This window comes from Triturus cristatus, chromosome 2_1 (assembly GCF_964204655.1).
Source record: "Triturus cristatus chromosome 2_1, aTriCri1.1, whole genome shotgun sequence".
NCBI lineage: Eukaryota > Metazoa > Chordata > Amphibia > Caudata > Salamandridae > Triturus > Triturus cristatus.
Genome location: NC_140581.1, coordinates 28,533,102 through 28,552,864, shown reverse-complemented (window position 1 = coordinate 28,552,864; position 19,763 = coordinate 28,533,102). Strand labels below are relative to the sequence as shown.

The 19,763-nt window shown below is 49.3% G+C and overlaps 1 protein-coding gene across 3 annotated transcripts in view; it reads left to right on the top strand.

The window, feature by feature from the left end:
• The window catches only part of LOC146863647 (uncharacterized), a 435,045-nt gene that overhangs the window by 206,045 nt on the left and 209,237 nt on the right, over positions 1 to 19,763 (top strand). For all 3 annotated transcript variants that reach the window (XR_014969063.1, XM_085627730.1, XM_085627731.1), the window contains exon 3: positions 1,053 to 1,201. Coding sequence is in view for 2 of the 3 variants with exons in the window: in XM_085627730.1 (XP_085483856.1) it covers positions 1,053 to 1,201 (149 nt within the window). In the remaining variant the exon portion in view is untranslated. The remainder of the gene's footprint in view (positions 1 to 1,052; positions 1,202 to 19,763) is intronic.

The following is a 19,763-nucleotide window of genomic DNA, read 5'->3' as shown; positions in this document are numbered from 1 at the left end:
TGGCGACAGCATCCTCTAGTCGTGCTCCTCCAGCGCAATCTGCCTTGAGCAAGTCTTCTCCCTCAGCTTCTTTGTCCAAGCGCTTGAAACAAGATTCTCCTCCTCCTCCATCTGAGACGCCTTCATCGCCTATCTCGTTGGAAATGTTACTGGAGGAAATACGCGCTTTGCGCCCATTTGTGGAGGAGACCAACACGAAGATGCAACTCTTTGAAGCCAAATGGTCAAATATGGAGACTCGTATGTCATCTGTGGAGCAGCAGGTCACAGAGATTCAGACTAACTCTCAGCGTATTTCCTCTCTTGAGAAGTCTCTTCTCACTCTCCAACAGCACACTGAGGATTTGGAAAACAGGAACAGGAGAAACAACCTGCGCATTTATGGTCTGCCGGAGTCCTTGGAAGGAGATGATCCTGTGGCGTTTTTCTCCTCTTTTCTTCTCAAACTCTTGGACATTCCTGCTACTACTTCTCTAAGCATTCAAAGAGCCCATAGGCTCGGCCCTCGTTCCTCCTCCTCAACTAAGCCACGAGGGGTCATCATCCTCTTCCTAAAATTTACTGATCTTCTTTTGGTCCTCTCTGCTGCTCGAGCAAAGCGTCAAGTATCCTGGATGGGCCAGAGAGTGTTTCTCTCTCAAGATGTCTCTAATGCTACAGCTGCCAGAAGGAAAGAGTTTCTGTCTCTTCGAGCCCCTCTACGTTCTCTTGGGGCTAGATATGGTCTATTTCATCCTTGTACCTTCAAAGTGACTCATCAAAACAACACTTGGTCCTTTCAAGATCCAGCTGAACTCAAGAATTTCATTCATATTCAAACTAATGCTGGCATGGATACTTCCAATACTGATAATGGTTGATTGTTATTTGGCTTTCCCGCTTTTCTTGCAAATTTCGTGGTTATGTTTCTTATCCTGACATATGTTCTTCTTCTTTTGATGTGGTTCCTTGGTGCTTCCAGATTGGATTCCTTTTTTCCTATGTTGTTGGCCTTACTGTGACTTTTGTTTAGCATTATTTGTGTATAATTCGTTTCTCTCTTCCTTTCCCAGATTGCTGATGTGTCCTCCTTCATCCCATACGGTTCGTCTTATTCATTCCCCGTCCTGGTGCAGTATGTGGCTTTCCTGGCTTAGGAGGTCATTCTTGTCGAATCCTCCCGTACCCTACTGTGTTATGTCATCTCCTTCCCCCCCTTCAGGTATGTCTTCTTCAGTCATCCTACTTGGATATGTACTGTCTCTTCTTGTAATTTTTCTTTCTTCCCTTTTTCCCTCTTTCCTTTCCCTTTATCTTTCTGTATCTTTTGACTCTTTCTTTGTCTCGCCCTTTTTTCTCATGTTTCGGTTGGCTCTGTTTATACTCTTTTTGTACTTATGGCTTTTCTTTGTTTTTTACAATTTTACTCTTTTTAATTCAAAGTTATTTCATGGAATGTGAAAGGTTTTGTTAACCCTATTAAGCGACAGAGAGTGCTTTCCCATTTAGCTTCTTACAACCCTGATTTAGTCCTTTTACAAGAGACTCATCTCTCTGAGGCTGAATCTCTTAAACTGAAGAGAAGCTGGGTGGGAACGGTCTTATTTTCTCCTACGTCTAATAAAAAGAATGGTGTGGCCATTTTGTGTCACAAGAAGCTTAAATGTAAAGTTCTCTCTCAAGACAATGGTGTTGAAGGTCGATGGGTTTTAGTTAAATTGTTAATCAATTCTGTTTCTTTGACTGTGTTTAATGTTTATGGTCCTACCCATCCTGATTGTAATTTTTGGCCTTTAATCACTTCGAAATGTATTCAGCACAGTGACTCCATGTTCATCTTGGGAGGGGATTGTAATCAAATTGTTGATCCTTTCCTTGATCGTAAATCCTCTGCCCGCTTTACACCTCACAAATCACATACACAATTTCTGGACACTGTATCTAATTCACACCTTATTGATTCATGGAGACTTTCCCATCCTGACACTTTAGATTATTCCTTTTTTTCACCTCCCCATGCCTCTTTTTCTCGGATTGATTACATTTTCCTTTCTCAATCTCTCTCTCAAAATCTCCTCTCTTCATCTATAGAACCAATAGTTATCTCAGACCATGCTCCCATTGTCACAGTCCTTGACCTTCTCCCTCTACATCCCAAGTCTTCTCGTTGGCGCTTCAATAATTCTCTTCTCATGGATTCTCTTTTTTCCTCTTCTTTTCTCTCCTTTGCTTCAGAATTCTTTTTACTCAACTCTGACCCCTCTTTAGCCCCCCATGTTATCTGGGATTCTTTCAAGGCTACCGCTCATGGCTTTGTAATAGATTTTGTTTCGAAGAAAAAGAAGCACTTTCTCAATAAGCAGAAAGAACTGCTCGCGCATATTAAGTCCCTAGAGCATAAATTCTATACCTCTTCTAGCAAAACTGTTTTACCTGATCTTATACGGGCCAAACTTGACTTCAACAAATCCACTACCGATAATGCTTCTTCAATCCTACTACGGAGTAGTGCTCGTTACTATGGTGGTCACAACAAATCAGGTAAACTTCTGGCCAATTATCTTAAGTCCCGTAGAGAGCGTAACTTTATTGAGTCGATCTACTCTTCCGATAATCTCCTTCTACACAAAGAACAGGATATCCTTGCTCAATTCCAACTTTTCTACCAGTCTCTCTATACCCCTGAATCGCCTCCTTCTGCTTCTCTTATCCAGTCCTATTTTGATAACATTCCTTCCCCTTCCACCTCTCATCTCAATCTCCCTGCTCTTGATAATGACCTTTCCATCACCGAGCTTGGCAGTGCTTTAAAGACTTTAACTAAAGGTAAATCCCCGGGTCCTGATGGCTCCTCTGTAGAATTCTATCTTCATTTTTCAGACCTTCTGCTCCCTAAACTTCTCTCACTTTTCCAGTCCTTCTTTAGCTCTGGCACAGCTGCTGGTACTTTTCACGAGGCCACGATCTGCCTTATACCTAAGGATGGTCGTGACCCCCAATTTTGTAAAAACTACCGCCCAATTTCCTTAGTTAATGTGGACTACAAATTATTCGCCAAACTTCTCGCTCTGCGCTTAGATCCTCTTCTCCCTCATCTCATTGGCAAGGAACAGTGCGGTTTTGTAAAGGGCAGACTTACCTCGGACAATTCTCGCCTTTTTCTTAATGTCCTCAACAAAGTACCTTCTCTTACTGTTCCTTTAGCTGCCATCTCGGTAGACGCTGAGAAGGCGTTTGATAGAGTTGATTGGTCCTTTCTCTTTGCGGCCTTGAGGTGGCACGGCTTTGGCCCTAATTTTATTTCTCTTATTTCTCTACTTTACTCTGCCCCTAAGGCGTCTGTTTTAGTGAATGGCCATTTATCTCCTTATTTTCCCCTCCAACGTGGAGTTCGTCAAGGTTGTCCTTTGTCCCCACTGCTTTTTGTTCTGGCTCTAGAGCCTTTTCTTACATCTATTAGGAATAACACATCTATTTCTGGTTTTCCTTATGACAAGTCCCATTTGAAACTCTCTGCGTACGCAGATGACATCCTCTTATTCATTTCCGATCCTGACAAATCCATCCCTGCCTTATTGAATGAGTTTTATTCCTTTTCGCAAGTCTCTGGTTACAAGATCAACTCTGATAAAACTGAGATTCTTCCTCTCACCAAATTTTGTTTTCCTTATCAGTTTTCTGCCACTGGTTTTGCATGGAATGCTTCTAAAATCAAATACCTCGGAATATGGTTTTCTAACTCCATTTCTTCATCTATTCGATTGAATATGTCTATCGTACTATCCCGTATTGACAAACTGTTATCCTCCTGGAATCCTCTCTTTCTTTCATGGTGGGGTCGACTGGACTCGATTAAAATGATGATATCCCCCATTCTTATATATGTTTTCTCCATGCTCCCTATCCATATTCCTGATATTTACTTTAAACGCATCGACTCCTGTCTTTCTAAGTTTTTATGGAACCATAAAAAATCGAGGGTGGCTTTAGTTGCTCTCCGGAAACCAAAATCGAATGGCGGAGTCAACTTTCCGGACTTTCGTCTCTATCACAAGTCATTTTTTCTCCGTCAAGCCTCTAACTGGCTTTCTCTGACGCCTTCCCCTCTGGCCCCTCTTTGGCTTTCTATTGAACGTTCTTTGCTTTCTCCGTTCTCTTTATCTGAAGTGGTGCACTTTTCTGCTAAGAACTTGACCACTCCTCTCCCCTTGTTCAAGCATACTTCCTCTCTTTTGCATCCATTGGTCCGTCCTGATCTAGCTTCTCGTGAATACTTTTTAGCCTCCCCTATTTGGTATAACTCGCTCATTCTCCTGCATAATCGCCCTATCTGCTGGAATGCCTGGAGGGCAAGGGGTCTGGTGTGGGTTCACCAACTCTTTGATGGTCTTCTTCCATGCTCGTTTCCTCGTTTCCGACTTTTGTTTAACTGCCCGCAATCCTTTTTCCACAGATTCACTGTCCTCATGGCCCTTATACTTGATGTTTACTATTCCCTCCCTTCCTCATCATCTCCTATATCTCAATCCCCCTTACTTCAGATCTTATCTACTCTTCCCAAAGCTTCTCTTATTTATAAGTTCTTCTCCTCCCCCAATCCTGATCGTCTGAAATCTAAGTTGGAATGTGCTTGGGAGTCGGATCTGGGTTGTGACTGGTCTATAGCTCTCTGGGATAAAGTTTGGTCCAAGTCCTTAAAAATTTCTCGCTCTGCCTCCTTGACTCAATCTATGTTTTTTCTTTACCACAGATTGTACCTTTCTCCAGTTTCTATTTCTCGCTTCTCTCCTGATAAGGACTCTAACTGTTGGACTTGTTCCTCCCCTAATGCTGATCTTTTCCACCTACTCTTTCTTTGCCCTTCTGTTGTCATTCTTTGGGGTCAGGTATGGTCTTATGTTTCTCGCCTATTCTCGATCTCTACTCCCTATTCTATCCCTCTTCTCTTTTTAGGTAGTCTTTCTGACACCTTAGATATACCCTCACACTCCTCTGGTCTACTAGATCTCATGCTGGCTCTAGCTTTTCAACACATATCCTTTAACTGGAAATATCTTAATAAACTCTCTATACAATGCTGGTGGAACTCTCTCTGTCATCATCATAGGCTTGATGTGCGCTTTGCTGCTGCTTCCACCCCTACCCTAAATAGAGATTTATTCTGGTTGCCTCTCACAACTTATCTGGACCGCATGGCTCTGAAGCGTATCTCTCCTTTATCCTCTGAGAATTTTAAACCTCCATGAACAGCTTTTTCTCTGTCCTTCTTCTTCTATCTTTCGTATATTTTTCCATTTACATCTACTTTTCTCACTGTATTTACGCATCCCCTATCCTAGACTTTTTGTTTTTTCTATTCTACATATCCTTTGCCTGATTTCCTTCCTATTCTCTTTATAGTGCCTTTTACTTATTATTCTTCTTCCTTTCCTTCCTTTCTTTTTTCCTTCTTTTCTCTCTTTCCCCCCCCTCTTTCTCTCTATAAAAACTCTTTATAAAAATGCTTTTTGGGTTTTGTATGTTGCGAATATTGATCTATTGTTTTTCTTTTTAATGTAACATGGACTATGTTTATTTGAATGATCTGTATTTCGCTGTTCCTTCTATTTTTTCTCTAATAAAGCATTTTCAAACATAAAAAAAAGAATCCAGGTTCGGCCCTCTTAAGAGCTGTGTTTAGTCTTGTGTCAGCTGATAGCAGCGACAGGCCAGTGACGAAGGCCATAGGCCGCGTTGCTCGTTAGCGACAGTTATTTCAGGGGCCAGACATCTGATCGGTCTTTTATAAACAGGTATGACAGTGGCAGGGGGCATAAGTATTTTTTCAATAATTCTGTTCATTGTTATATGCATAAAAACAACAAAGCAGATGAAAATGCAAAGAAACACACTGCTGTATAATGAGACGACTGAGTGGGAACAGTGATCTATTCCCCCAGCCTCATCTAGAGACCCTCTCCCGCCCACCCAGCAACTACAGTTCATCAGGCAGAAAATCAGCGTGCGTCCCCATTACAGCTGTACATATGTTCCCCTTATATTCGCTCCACTTTCCCCATATGTTCACCCATTTTTCAGGGCAACCCTTTCCTTCAACCACCACTCTTATCGCTATCATGCACCAATCTATATCTGTTTTCCAGCTTCTGAAATTTGGTGGCTGTTCCACCCCCCCCCCCACCTCCTCCCCCCATAAACGTGCAATCTTGCTTTTGGCCACCATCATTCCAAGTGTAAACCAGATTCGCTTCAGATGGGTCAAGTCCGACGTGCCCCAAATATTAAGGAGGCCCCGCTTGGCAATAGGATCCAAGGCATATCAACCACAGACACGGTTCATACAGTCAATCACAGCTATCCAATAGGGTTGCAGCACAGGGCAGTTCCATATGGTATGAATAAATGTGCCTACATGTGCACATTGTCTACGACAGTGCGGATCCGTGGCCCAGACCATTTTGACTAGGACAGCGCAGGAATTATAGGACCTGTGTAAAATGCTAAGTTGTATAACATACACTCTGGTTCTGATGGCGACCTCTCTGGGGAGCTGAGGCCTCAGACTATTCGCCATCTTCAAGAGTCTCTGGATCCTTTTCCCGTTGTTGCCGCAGATGCAGCAGAGGATCAGGCGAATTATTGATTATTTTCTGGTTAAGTGAATGAGATTTCTTTACATGGCATATAGGGAGGGATCAAGTAGCCTGTCTTCTAGTAGGTACACAATATTTTGGCCCCACAATATTATGTCCTCAATATTCTGTCATACAACCACCCAGTGGCCATCTTGGAATGGTATTGTGCTTAGTGTAGATAGGTGGATATCTGACTATGGTTACCCCCAACTTTTTGCCTAGTGTCTAGCTGGTTTTTCGACTTAGTTGGCCTGAGATCCTGCCATTCAGGGTCTCAGGCTGTCTGCTCTCTCTTTAAAATGGACTCCATGTGTGAGAAGTTGGCCTGATATGTAGTGCTCACTATTCTAGTGATCACTGTGTATCATTCCAAACGACCCTTATTGATGATTGGTTGTAAGTCAACCTTTTAGACCAGCTATCCTAGTAGCGTGGATACGAGCAGTCTTAGGCTAAACTCTAGAGGGCGTGTTAAGCCAGCTGTTTACCATCACATATACCCCTTGAACACCAAGTGAAAGGACACCACACAAGTTGTTATGAAAATAAAAGGATATTTATTTATGACAAGACTACCCTGGCTCTTTATGAGTCAGGGAGCTAAGCACACTACAAAACTCTTAGGAAAATACTTCAGTTGCACAATTTACACAACTGCCCGAGGGGCACGAGAAACCATCTACACTAACAGTGAAATGCGAATGGTTAGAGTCTGGAGATACTGATTCCGGAGTGATCCGATCAGTGGGACTAAACGAAAAAGGAACTGGACACTTGTAGAGCGAACCTGCGATGGAGCACCGAGATGCTCGAGTTACCTAGCCCGGAGGCTGCGGCTGCGTGAAGTTCGTCAAGATGTCGGGAGTCCTCGTGTAGTCTCAGGAGCCTGAAAGAAGAAGTTGCTGGCAGGCGACCAGTGACGATGTTCAGAGCGATCCAAGCCTGGATCGGTGGTGAAGGAAAACCTGAAAGCAGAGGGGGCTCAGTTCTCAACCGCTAGCCAGCGATCGTGTGGGTACCAGGAGGGTACCGGCTGAAGTCACCTCGACCAGGTGAGTGGGTGACGTCGGACTCGGCTGTTCCTCGGACCAGGAGGCGCGGCGGCGACCAGGATGGAGGGCGAGCTGTCCCACGAAGGTGTCTGCTGTCGATGATGCTGGGCCCAGGAAGGGGCAGCGGATCTTGGCAGTGGCCACCCAGGCGGGGGAGTCAAGATGGCGTCGGGAGTGGACCAGGAGGGTCCGTGGTACTCCTCTGTTGAAGGGGAGCAAGAGCCAGTCTGGAGCAACCAGACTCGTGATGAAACAATCGTGGTGCGTCGTGAAGAGGGCCACAAGCCGGTCGGCAAGTGGTCGAACAACGCGGTGAACAGCAAGGAGCGGAAGGGCCCCCACGCAGATCTCGTGGATGCTGGGGAGACAGACTTCGATGCTGGAGCTGCTCAGGGTTAGGGCTTCTCAAACCCTAGGTGCACTCACTCGAGGGTCCCTCGGTGGGCGTGCTAGATAAGCGTCGTGCAGGTTCTGAAGATAACCGGTCCCGCAGGTCTCGTCACACCTACGACTCTCAGCTGGGCTGATGAGGCAGGTAAAAGGTCAGAGATGGCAGGGACTCGGGTCTCGTCGAGCTGGGCAGTCTTGATCCGTAGGAGAGACTTACAGCAAACCGCAAGCGCTTAGGTGGTGCCTGCTGGTGCAGGGTGGCTACTCCTTAGCCACAAGGGAGAGTCTTCAGAAATAGTCAAGAGTTCCTTTCGTGGAAAGTGGTTCGTGATTCGGAGTTATCCGATTATCTGATTATCCAATTTGGGAAGGGGACTCGCTCCTACCTTTATTCTAAGAGAAAGGGGCTGGCCCGTGACTAGGTTCTACCTATGGGTGGAGCCAGGAGGGGGGTGGTTACACCCCCATCCTTTGTCCGGCTTCGCGCCAGCTCAGGGGCTGGTGTGCCCCCGAAACTGGTTTGAGCCGGGCTATGCACAGTGAGCACCGGGGTGCCACTTGCAGTCACCTTCCTTTCAGCCCTGCCTACCTGGGATACACAAACCCTGTCTGGGACGGTGCTAACACCGCCCTCGACAGGAAACCCTTTGTCCAAGCTCCCCTTGCTGGAAGGTCCCCCAGCAGCAGGAGGTCAGACTTGTGTCTGGTGGCAGCATCCATTTTGTGATGCTGAGGCTTGAGTCAACTTTAACCGGGGTTCAAGGTTACTTCCATGTCGTGTCCCTCTAAAAGGGGGGAATGCTAACCCCGTCACCAGGACTGGCGAGGGGTTCGTATTCCCATTCGTATGACACCTTACTCGACATGTATAGGTGATGCGATGCCCAAGTTAGCAAATAACCGCAAGGATTATAATGCCTTAAAAGTAGTTGGCCCGCGTCACCATGGAACGGCTATTAGGGCTTGGTTCCGCAAGCCGTCGACGGGCTCAGCTCGCGCCAGAGCACCGTCCCACATGATTCCCTGCACTCTGCCTTCAGGATTGATAAGGCCTGCTATAGGAGTGACTGATAGGAATCCATGTGTCCATTTTTAGGGTTTAGGTGTAGGAATACTACACCTACAGCAACGGGTGATTACACCACGTGGCCCCAGCTGTCGTGCAGCCAGTTGTGTCAGATTTGGGCGGCCATTCCAGGGGGGGCATAATACATGCTTCAGCCCCTGGTAGGCCCTGGGTACACCGATGCCCTGGATACCTGTGGTATGCTGAGACAGGGACTGACAAGGTGGCCCAGTTCCAATTAGTGGATGCACCTAACGTACATGTGTGTTAATTTCGAGAGAGAACAGCTAGGCTGTGGGTCTGATTGGCAGGCCCACAGCCGGAGAAAGTCGTAAACCAATGAAGCAAAAGCAAAAAATCTGGGTGATCATAGGATTGCAGACCCTACTCTCCTACATGACCCCCCCCCAAACTTTGGGACAATAAGCTAACCTTGACCAGGTGAGTCTTCTTGCTCTAAGTGGAAATACCTGGAGAGCCCATCTGCATTGCCATGATCAGTGCCAGGTCTATGCTCCACTGTGAAGTCCATCCCCTGTAGGGAAATGGACCACCTAAGTAGTTTGGGGTTTTCACCCTTCATTTGATTTAGCCACAAGAGGGGCTTATGGTCGGTCTGAATCTTGAAGTGAGTGCCAAACAAGTATGGCCTCAACTTCTTCAGGGCCCAAACCACAGCAAAGGCCTCCCTCTCAATAGCTGACCAATTCTTCTCTCTGGGGGTCAGCCTCCTGCTAATAAAAGCTATGGGCTGGTCATGACCATCAAAATTCAGTTGCGATAGAACAGCTCCCACACCCAGCTCCGAAGCGTCTGTTTGGACAATGAATGGTTTGGAGTAGTCTGGACTCTTTAGGATAGGTGCTGTGCACATGGCCCGCTTTAGGTCATCGAACGCCTTCTGACAGCTTGCTGTCCACTGAACTTTTTTTGGCATCTTTTTACTTTTCAGGTCGTTTAGCGGGGTCACAATGGATCCATAATTTCTGACAAATTTCCGGTAATAACCAGTCAGGCCCAAGAAAGCTCGAACCTGAGTCTGGGTGGTTGGAGGAGCCCAGTCCTGGATGGCCTGTATTTTGCTCTCCAATGGTTGAACCTGGCCTCCACCTACAAGGTGGCCCAGGTATACAACCTGTGTCTGCCCTATCTGGCACTTGGTGGCCTTGATAGTGAGGCCTGCCTTCTGCAGGGCCTCTAACACTTTCCTCAGGTGGACCAGGTGATCCTCCCAGGCGGAGCTAAAGACAGCGATATCGTCCAGGTACGCCGCACAGAAGTCGTCCAACCCAGTGAGAACTCGATTCACCAGCCTTTGGAAGGTGGCAGGTGCATTTTTCAAACCAAAGGGCATTACCACGAACTGATAATGCCCACCCGGGGTAGAAAATGCTGTTTTGGGCTTGGCCTCCTCAGCTAACCTGATTTGCCAATACCCAGCTGTCAGGTCAAACGTACTTAAGTAGTTGGCCGAGGCCAACCGGTCGATAAGTTCGTCTGCTCTTGGTATCGGGTGGGCGTCGGTCTTAGTGACCGCATTGAGACCTCTGTAGTCCACGCAAAACCTCATCTCTTTCTTACCGCCCTGGGTGTGAGGTTTCGGCACGAGCACTACGGGACTAGCCCAGGGGCTGTCCGAGGGTTCAATGACTCCCAGCTCCAACATTTTCTGCACCTCTGTCTTGATGCAGTCTCTGACATGATCAGGTTGCCGATAGATTTTACTCTTTACGGGCAGACTGTCCCCAGTGTCGACCTCGTGGGTACACCACTTGGTCTGACTGGGTGTCAGAGAGAACATATGTCGAAAGGATTGAAGAACCTGTTTACAATCCTCTTGTTGATGTCCAGAGAGGCTGCCACAAAAGACAACACCATCTACTGATCCATCGTCAGGGTTCTGAGAGAGCAGGTCCGGGAGAGGGTCACTCTCCTCCTCCTGTCCCTCATCTGTGGCCATGAGCAAGCCCATGCCCTCCCTGTCGACATATGCCTTGAGCCTGTTTACGTGGAGCACCCTGTGGGGGCTCCGGGGAGTTCCCAGGTCTACCAGGTAGGTGACCTCTCCCTTTTGCTCAATGATCGTGTGGGGCCCAGACCATTTGTCTTTGAGTGCTGCTGGGGCCACTGGCTCCAGCACCCACACCTTCTGTCCAGGCTGATACACAGTCAGGACAGCCTTTTGGTCGTGCCAAGCTTTCTGTAATTCTTGGCTCGCCTCAAGGTTTTTAGACGCCTTTTCCATGTACTCCGCCATCCGCGAGCGGAGACCGAGCACATAGTCCACAATGTTTGATGCCGGCTTTCTGAGAGGTCTCTCCCATCCTTCCTTTACCAAACAAAGGGGTCCCCTTACAGGATGTCCGAACAGAAGCTCAAAAGGGCTGTAGCCAACCCCCTTCTGCGGGACCTCTCTGTAGGCGAACAAGAGGCAGGGTATCAGGACATCCCATCTCCGCCGAAGCTTTTCAGGTAGTCCGTGAATCATCCCTTTTAGGGTCCGGTTGAATCTCTCAACCAGCCCATTGCATTGTGGGTGATAGGGTGTGGTGAACTTGTAGTTGACACCACATTCCTTCCACATAGCAGTCAGATATCCCGACATGAAGTTTGCACCTCTGTCTGAGACGACCTCCTTAGGGAAGCCCACTCTGGAGAACACTCCAAGTAGGGCCCGTGCCACCACAGGTGCCGTAGTGGTCCTAAGGGGAATAGCTTCAGGATACCTGGTGGCGTGGTCCACCACCACCAGTATAAACTTGTGCCCTGATGCTGTCTGGGGTTCCATTGGTCCGACAATGTCGATCCCCACTCGTTCAAAGGGTACCCCCACCACTGGTAGTGGTATGAGGGGGGCCTTTGTCGTGCCACCTGACTTACCACTGGCTTGGCAAGTGACACAGGAGCGGCAAAACTCCTTCGTATCTTCGGACATGTGGGGCCAGTGAAAGTGTGGAACAATTCTGTCCCAAGTCTTATTCTGGCCTAAGTGACCTGCAAGGGGAATCTCGTGGGCCAAGGTGAGAAGGAAACCTCTCAGAGACAAGGGGATGACCAGCCTCCTGGTCGCACCAGGTTTGGGGTCTCTTGCCTCAGAGTACAGGAGTCCATCGTCCCAGTACACTTTGTGGGTACCCGTGGCGTTCCCTGCAGCCTCAGCAGCGGCCTGCTGTCTGAGGGGTTCAAGTGAGGGGCAGTCTAACTGTGCCTTCCCCAGGTCTTCCCTGGAGGGTCCCCCTGAGCCCAGAAACTCAACCTGACCAGGTTCAAGCTCTTGCGGCTCAGTTTCCCTCAGTTCTTTAAGGTCAGCCTCCTCGGAGACTTGATCCACGACCTGGGGCAAGGGGGAAGGCGAAGCCTTACCCTTTCTGCTCCTTTTCTTGGAAGGTGTCTGGTCCGTTCTTCCAGGATCCAGCACCTGTTCAGTGGGGCATCTTTTGGCCTGTGACCTGGTCACAGCAAGGACATGTGCTGGCAAGCCTAACATCTCCATGTGAGTCCTCTGCTCCACTTCTGACCATTGTGACGTTTCCAAATCATTGCCCAACAGACATTCTACGGGGAGGTCTGAACTAACCACAACCTTTTTCGGGCCACTTACCCCTCCCCAGGAGAAATCAACAACTGCCATACTGTGATTGGTAGTGACGTTGCTGGCATTGGTCACTAGGTAACTGGTACCTAGCATGATCTGTCCAGGGTCCACGAAGTTAGGCGTCACCATGGTGACACTGGCACACGTGTCTCTGTAGGCCTGAGCCACTTTTCCATTTATCAAAGGTGTCTGTCTGTATTTGCCCAAAGTATTGGGACTGGCATCAGGGGACATATCCATATCCCCTGTACAGACAAGGACGGCCTGAGTGAGCGTGCCGACTAAGTCGTCACTCCCCTCGGTTCCCAAGGTTAACCCAACTAATGCCTTGGGAGGCGCACTACCACTGCTGACTGTACTAGGGGGCGCAGGTGCCTTAGGGGCTGCAGTGGTAGGAGTTTGCCCTCCTTTCTTGGTGCACTCACTAAACCAGTGAGTCTTACTTTTACAGTATTGGCACCACCTTTTTGACTGGCCTTCTTGAGTCTTCTTCTTCTGTGAAGCCTGACCCCCACCCTCTTTGGTTTGTTGGGGACCTGTCGAAGACTTCTGGTCATTTTGTTCGTTCTTGTTACCCTTTTGGTCTGCTTTCTTCTGACCACCCTGGTTCTGATTCTGGTTCTGCTTGACCCTTGTTCTGACCCATCTGTCTGCCTTCTTTCCCAATTCTTGGGGAGAGGTCAGATCCGAGTCGACAAGGTGCTGATGCAACAATTGGTTCTGACAGTTGTTTAAAATCTGTTCTCGCATGATAAGATTGTACAATCCTGTGTAATCGGTAACCTTGCTACCCAGCAACCAGCCTTCCAAAGCCTTAGTGGCACAATCGACAAAGTCAGCCCAATCCTGAGACTGAATTTTCTGGGTGTCTCGGAACAGCACCCGGTACTGTTCCGTGGTTAAGCCGAACCCATCAATCAGTGTGTTCTTCAGGACTTGGTAGTTGTTAGCATCCTCAGCTCTTGTAGTGAGGAGCTTGTCCCTTCCTTTACCTTCAAAGGAAAGCCACAGTATAGCTGCCCACTGACTTGGGGGGACGCACTGGACAGTGCAGGCCCTCTCCAAGGCAGTTATCCACTTGTGGATGTCGTCCCCTTGTTTAAAGGGGGGCACTATTTTACTCAGGTGTCTAGTGTCTATACCCCTGTCTTTCTCTCTATTGAGAACGCTGCCACCAGTGGGATCTAACCCACTTAATTTCTGCTCTCGGGCTAAGGCAAGTCTTTCTTTGGCGAGGGCAAGTTCTTCCCGCTCGATCCTCAGATTGACCTCCCGCATCTTCGCTTCATGCTCCCTCCTCTGAGGGGAAGTCATTCCTCTCTGAGAAGGTGCCTGAGAGACATGTGTATGAACCGATCTGCCAGAGCCTCTGGAGAGAGACCTAGCTCGTCCGTTCCCAAGGTTAAGCCTGCTTGAGCGTGGGCCCGGTGCTCCCCCAGTTCCATTCTCATGCCTTCTTAAGTTGGTCCTTGTAAGCCTGCCGACTACCACTGGACCTTTGTCTGCCTCGTCTCCCGATAACTCGTCCTCGTCCTCCTCCTCTGTGTGGAGGTCGAGGTCTGGGTCACCGAGGGTTCCCTCTAAGGGAGGCATGTTCCCATCTGCACTGGGGGGACCTGGGTTAGAGGACCTCCTAGCATCGTACGCCTCTAAGAGACCTATCAGTATTGCGATGGTAGGGTTAGAACCCTGGTTTAGCTTCCTGGAGGCACACAGTTGTCTCATCTCCTTGAAGCTAAGAGTTGCATACCGTGACACGACCTGTGGAGGGTCACTGACCACTAGGGGAGTCCCTGCAGACTCTCCGTGGACCGACATGCTTTTCTAGTGAGGTGTAAGTGTTGCACCTACCTACACTATGGGTTTACCTACTGATCCCTTGCTAAGAGTTGTAGTCAGGGTGTGCTAAGCCCTGTTACACTACAACAGCCGGTTCAGTAGAACTCGGAGTATTCTAAGTTAAGTTATATGTACCTGGGTACTTATGTGATCTTTCACTGCGATATTCTTAGGATACGTGTGTGGTAAAACAACAGCAAGCTCAAATCCCAACCGCTGCTCACCAATGTGAGAAGTTGGCCTGATATGTAGTGCTCACTATTCTAGTGATCACTGTGTATCATTCCAAACGACCCTTATTGATGATTGGTTGTAAGTCAACCTTTTAGACCAGCTATCCTAGTAGCGTGGATACGAGCAGTCTTAGGCTAAACTCTAGAGGGCGTGTTAAGCCAGCTGTTTACCATCACATATACCCCTTGAACACCAAGTGAAAGGACACCACACAAGTTGTTATGAAAATAAAAGGATATTTATTTATGACAAGACTACCCTGGCTCTTTATGAGTCAGGGAGCTAAGCACACTACAAAACTCTTAGGAAAATACTTCAGTTGCACAATTTACACAACTGCCCGAGGGGCACGAGAAACCATCTACACTAACAGTGAAATGCGAATGGTTAGAGTCTGGAGATACTGATTCCGGAGTGATCCGATCAGTGGGACTAAACGAAAAAGGAACTGGACACTTGTAGAGCGAACCTGCGATGGAGCACCGAGATGCTCGAGTTACCTAGCCCGGAGGCTGCGGCTGCGTGAAGTTCGTCAAGATGTCGGGAGTCCTCGTGTAGTCTCAGGAGCCTGAAAGAAGAAGTTGCTGGCAGGCGACCAGTGACGATGTTCAGAGCGATCCAAGCCTGGATCGGTGGTGAAGGAAAACCTGAAAGCAGAGGGGGCTCAGTTCTCAACCGCTAGCCAGCGATCGTGTGGGTACCAGGAGGGTACCGGCTGAAGTCACCTCGACCAGGTGAGTGGGTGACGTCGGACTCGGCTGTTCCTCGGACCAGGAGGCGCGGCGGCGACCAGGATGGAGGGCGAGCTGTCCCACGAAGGTGTCTGCTGTCGATGATGCTGGGCCCAGGAAGGGGCAGCGGATCTTGGCAGTGGCCACCCAGGCGGGGGAGTCAAGATGGCGTCGGGAGTGGACCAGGAGGGTCCGTGGTACTCCTCTGTTGAAGGGGAGCAAGAGCCAGTCTGGAGCAACCAGACTCGTGATGAAACAATCGTGGTGCGTCGTGAAGAGGGCCACAAGCCGGTCGGCAAGTGGTCGAACAACGCGGTGAACAGCAAGGAGCGGAAGGGCCCCCACGCAGATCTCGTGGATGCTGGGGAGACAGACTTCGATGCTGGAGCTGCTCAGGGTTAGGGCTTCTCAAACCCTAGGTGCACTCACTCGAGGGTCCCTCGGTGGGCGTGCTAGATAAGCGTCGTGCAGGTTCTGAAGATAACCGGTCCCGCAGGTCTCGTCACACCTACGACTCTCAGCTGGGCTGATGAGGCAGGTAAAAGGTCAGAGATGGCAGGGACTCGGGTCTCGTCGAGCTGGGCAGTCTTGATCCGTAGGAGAGACTTACAGCAAACCGCAAGCGCTTAGGTGGTGCCTGCTGGTGCAGGGTGGCTACTCCTTAGCCACAAGGGAGAGTCTTCAGAAATAGTCAAGAGTTCCTTTCGTGGAAAGTGGTTCGTGATTCGGAGTTATCCGATTATCTGATTATCCAATTTGGGAAGGGGACTCGCTCCTACCTTTATTCTAAGAGAAAGGGGCTGGCCCGTGACTAGGTTCTACCTATGGGTGGAGCCAGGAGGGGGGTGGTTACACTCCCATCCTTTGTCCGGCTTCGCGCCAGCTCAGGGGCTGGTGTGCCCCCGAAACTGGTTTGAGCCGGGCTATGCACAGTGAGCACCGGGGTGCCACTTGCAGTCACCTTCCTTTCAGCCCTGCCTACCTGGGATACACAAACCCTGTCTGGGACGGTGCTAACACCGCCCTCGACAGGAAACCCTTTGTCCAAGCTCCCCTTGCTGGAAGGTCCCCCAGCAGCAGGAGGTCAGACTTGTGTCTGGTGGCAGCATCCATTTTGTGATGCTGAGGCTTGAGTCAACTTTAACCGGGGTTCAAGGTTACTTCCATGTCGTGTCCCTCTAAAAGGGGGGAATGCTAACCCCGTCACCAGGACTGGCGAGGGGTTCGTATTCCCATTCGTATGACACCTTACTCGACATGTATAGGTGATGCGATGCCCAAGTTAGCAAATAACCGCAAGGATTATAATGCCTTAAAAGTAGTTGGCCCGCGTCACCATGGAACGGCTATTAGGGCTTGGTTCCGCAAGCCGTCGACGGGCTCAGCTCGCGCCAGAGCACCGTCCCACATGATTCCCTGCACTCTGCCTTCAGGATTGATAAGGCCTGCTATAGGAGTGACTGATAGGAATCCATGTGTCCATTTTTAGGGTTTAGGTGTAGGAATACTACACCTACAGCAACGGGTGATTACACCACGTGGCCCCAGCTGTCGTGCAGCCAGTTGTGTCAGATTTGGGCGGCCATTCCAGGGGGGGCATAATACATGCTTCAGCCCCTGGTAGGCCCTGGGTACACCGATGCCCTGGATACCTGTGGTATGCTGAGACAGGGACTGACAAGGTGGCCCAGTTCCAATTAGTGGATGCACCTAACGTACATGTGTGTTAATTTCGAGAGAGAACAGCTAGGCTGTGGGTCTGATTGGCAGGCCCACAGCCGGAGAAAGTCGTAAACCAATGAAGCAAAAGCAAAAAATCTGGGTGATCATAGGATTGCAGACCCTACTCTCCTACACCATGTACCCTAGGTACATTCCCAATTGGTAAGGATCACCTTATTGGACCCTGTACAGTGTACCCTAGGTACCCAGGGCATAGGTGTACCCTAGGCCTCCCAGGGGCTGCAGCATGTATTATGCCACCCCTGGTCTGGCCTTCCAATCAGACACAACTGGCTGATCACTCAGCTGGGGCAAGGTCGTGTAATCACCCCTTGCTTAGATATAGTATGCCTATATCTACCCTTATATATAGACACATGTGTACCTATCAGTCACTCCTATGGCAGGCCTTAACAATCCTGGAGGCAGAGTGCTTGGTAACATGTGAGATGGTGCTCTAGCATGAGCTGAGCCTGTCTGCAGCTTTCGGAACCATGTCCTTATAGCTGTTCTATGATATAGCCTACCATATACTCTTAAAGTGCCTTATAATCTTAAACGGTTATGGTAACTATGGTTTGGCTTTATCAAAACATGTCGTGTAAGGTGTCTAACACTTTGGAATAATACCCCCATACCATTTCTGGTGATGAGGATATTATCCCTCCCTTCTAGAGGGAGAGACATGTTAAAATCCTACTTTGCTGTTTATCTCTAACCAAAGCCTCAGCATCACAAAATGGATGCTGCTGCCACAGACACAAGTCTGACCTCCTGCTGCTGGGAGTGATCCCAGCCAGGGAGGCCTGGACAATAGGTTTCCTGCTTGGGGAGGTGCTAGCACCTCCCCAGACAGCCTTTAGTGTATTGGGGCAGGGTGGGCTGAAAGGAATGAGACATGCCTGGGGCACACAAGGTGTTCCTTGCATAGTCCAGTTCAAACCGGCGCTGGGGCACTCCAGCCCCAGCTCTGGCGCGAAACTGGACAAAGGGAAGTGGGTGTAACCACCCCCTCCCAGGTCCCACCCATAAGGCGTGACCTAGCAGGTATCCCAGCCCCCCAGATTAGTATAAGAGTGGGAGTTGGGCCTCAAGACTTTAGATTATCCTGAACCTGCAAAACTGAACAGAAACTCTGGACCTTCGACATTCGACGAAAGAAGAAGACTGAAGAATCTCCCTTGTAGCCAAGGAGTGGCTACCCTGTGCAAACAGGCACCATCAAGAGACTACCCTTTGCTTTGCGACCGTTCTGCGAGGAACCGACTGCAGAGCCCGACCAGAGCCTTGACTTCCAGACTTCTCCGACCCTCATCCACATCTGCAGCAGAGCTGAGATCCGTGGAGGCGACGAGCGACATGGGACCGGCTACCTGGGAAAAGTGGCTAGTAACTTACAGCGCAGCTTCTGAGGTACCCTCGAAGTTGTGCACCGGGGATTGAGAAGCCCCAACCCCAAGCACCATCTACACCGAAGATCAGCCCCCCACACTCCACGAGTCCTGCGTGGGGCCCTTCAGCATTTTCCTGCTTGCCGCGTCTGTCCGGTTGCTTGCCCGCTGGCTAGTGGCCTTTGTGACGACGCTCCCTGAAATCTTCTGCGCTGGTTTGGCTCCTCCAGACTGGCTCCCGCTTCTCTGCAAAGAAGAAGCACCCCAGACCTTCCTGGTCTGCACCAGAAGCAAGTCCCTTGTTCTTCGTGGGTTCCGCTTGCCAAGGCTTGGTGAGTCCTAGTCCAACTTCGACGCCGCCGACAGCAAGAGCCTTCGTGGGACAGCTCGCCTCCTGGTCCTGGTCATCCTCGACGCTTCCTGGTCCTCCTGGCTGCAGCGACAAGCTTCACCTTCACCTGCAACACTTCACGACATCGCCTGGTTCCTTGCTGGTTCCACGTGGTCACTGGCTAGTGACCTTGACTCTGTCCCCTCTGCTTGCAGGTTTCTTCTCTTCTTGATCCCAGGCTTGGGATCCACCGGACACTCTCCCCTGACTGCCTGTCAGCATCTTTCTTCAGGCATCCATAGGAGTCAACGACGAAAACGACGCATCTTCACCCCTATGCACCCGCAGCCTGTGGGCTAGGTAACTTGGGTACTCCGGTGCTCATCAGGATAGTGACTATCCTAGTGTCTAGTTTTCAAGTCTCAACTTCCTAGCTACTCCGGAAGTGTCCTAAATCTATCTATTTCTAAACTGTAACATTTCTATTGACTTTTACGCATTACGCGTGAGTGTTTACACTCTGCACACGAATCCCGTGGGCCTCCCACTTCCTAACTAACGCTAGTGTAGTGTAGCCCCAGCGATTCCCTAGGCCTAGGCCTATTCTATTTCCGTGACAGTGGTTCTTATACCACTTACTTAGTATATGGTTTGCGTGGCCCCTAGGGCCTAACTGTATTACTTACCTGTGTGACTTACTGTATGCATTAATAAGACTGTGTTGTACTTACCTCTAAACTCATAAAGAGTGCTGAGGGTTTGCTTAGAATAAATACACTTTATTTTATATATATATCT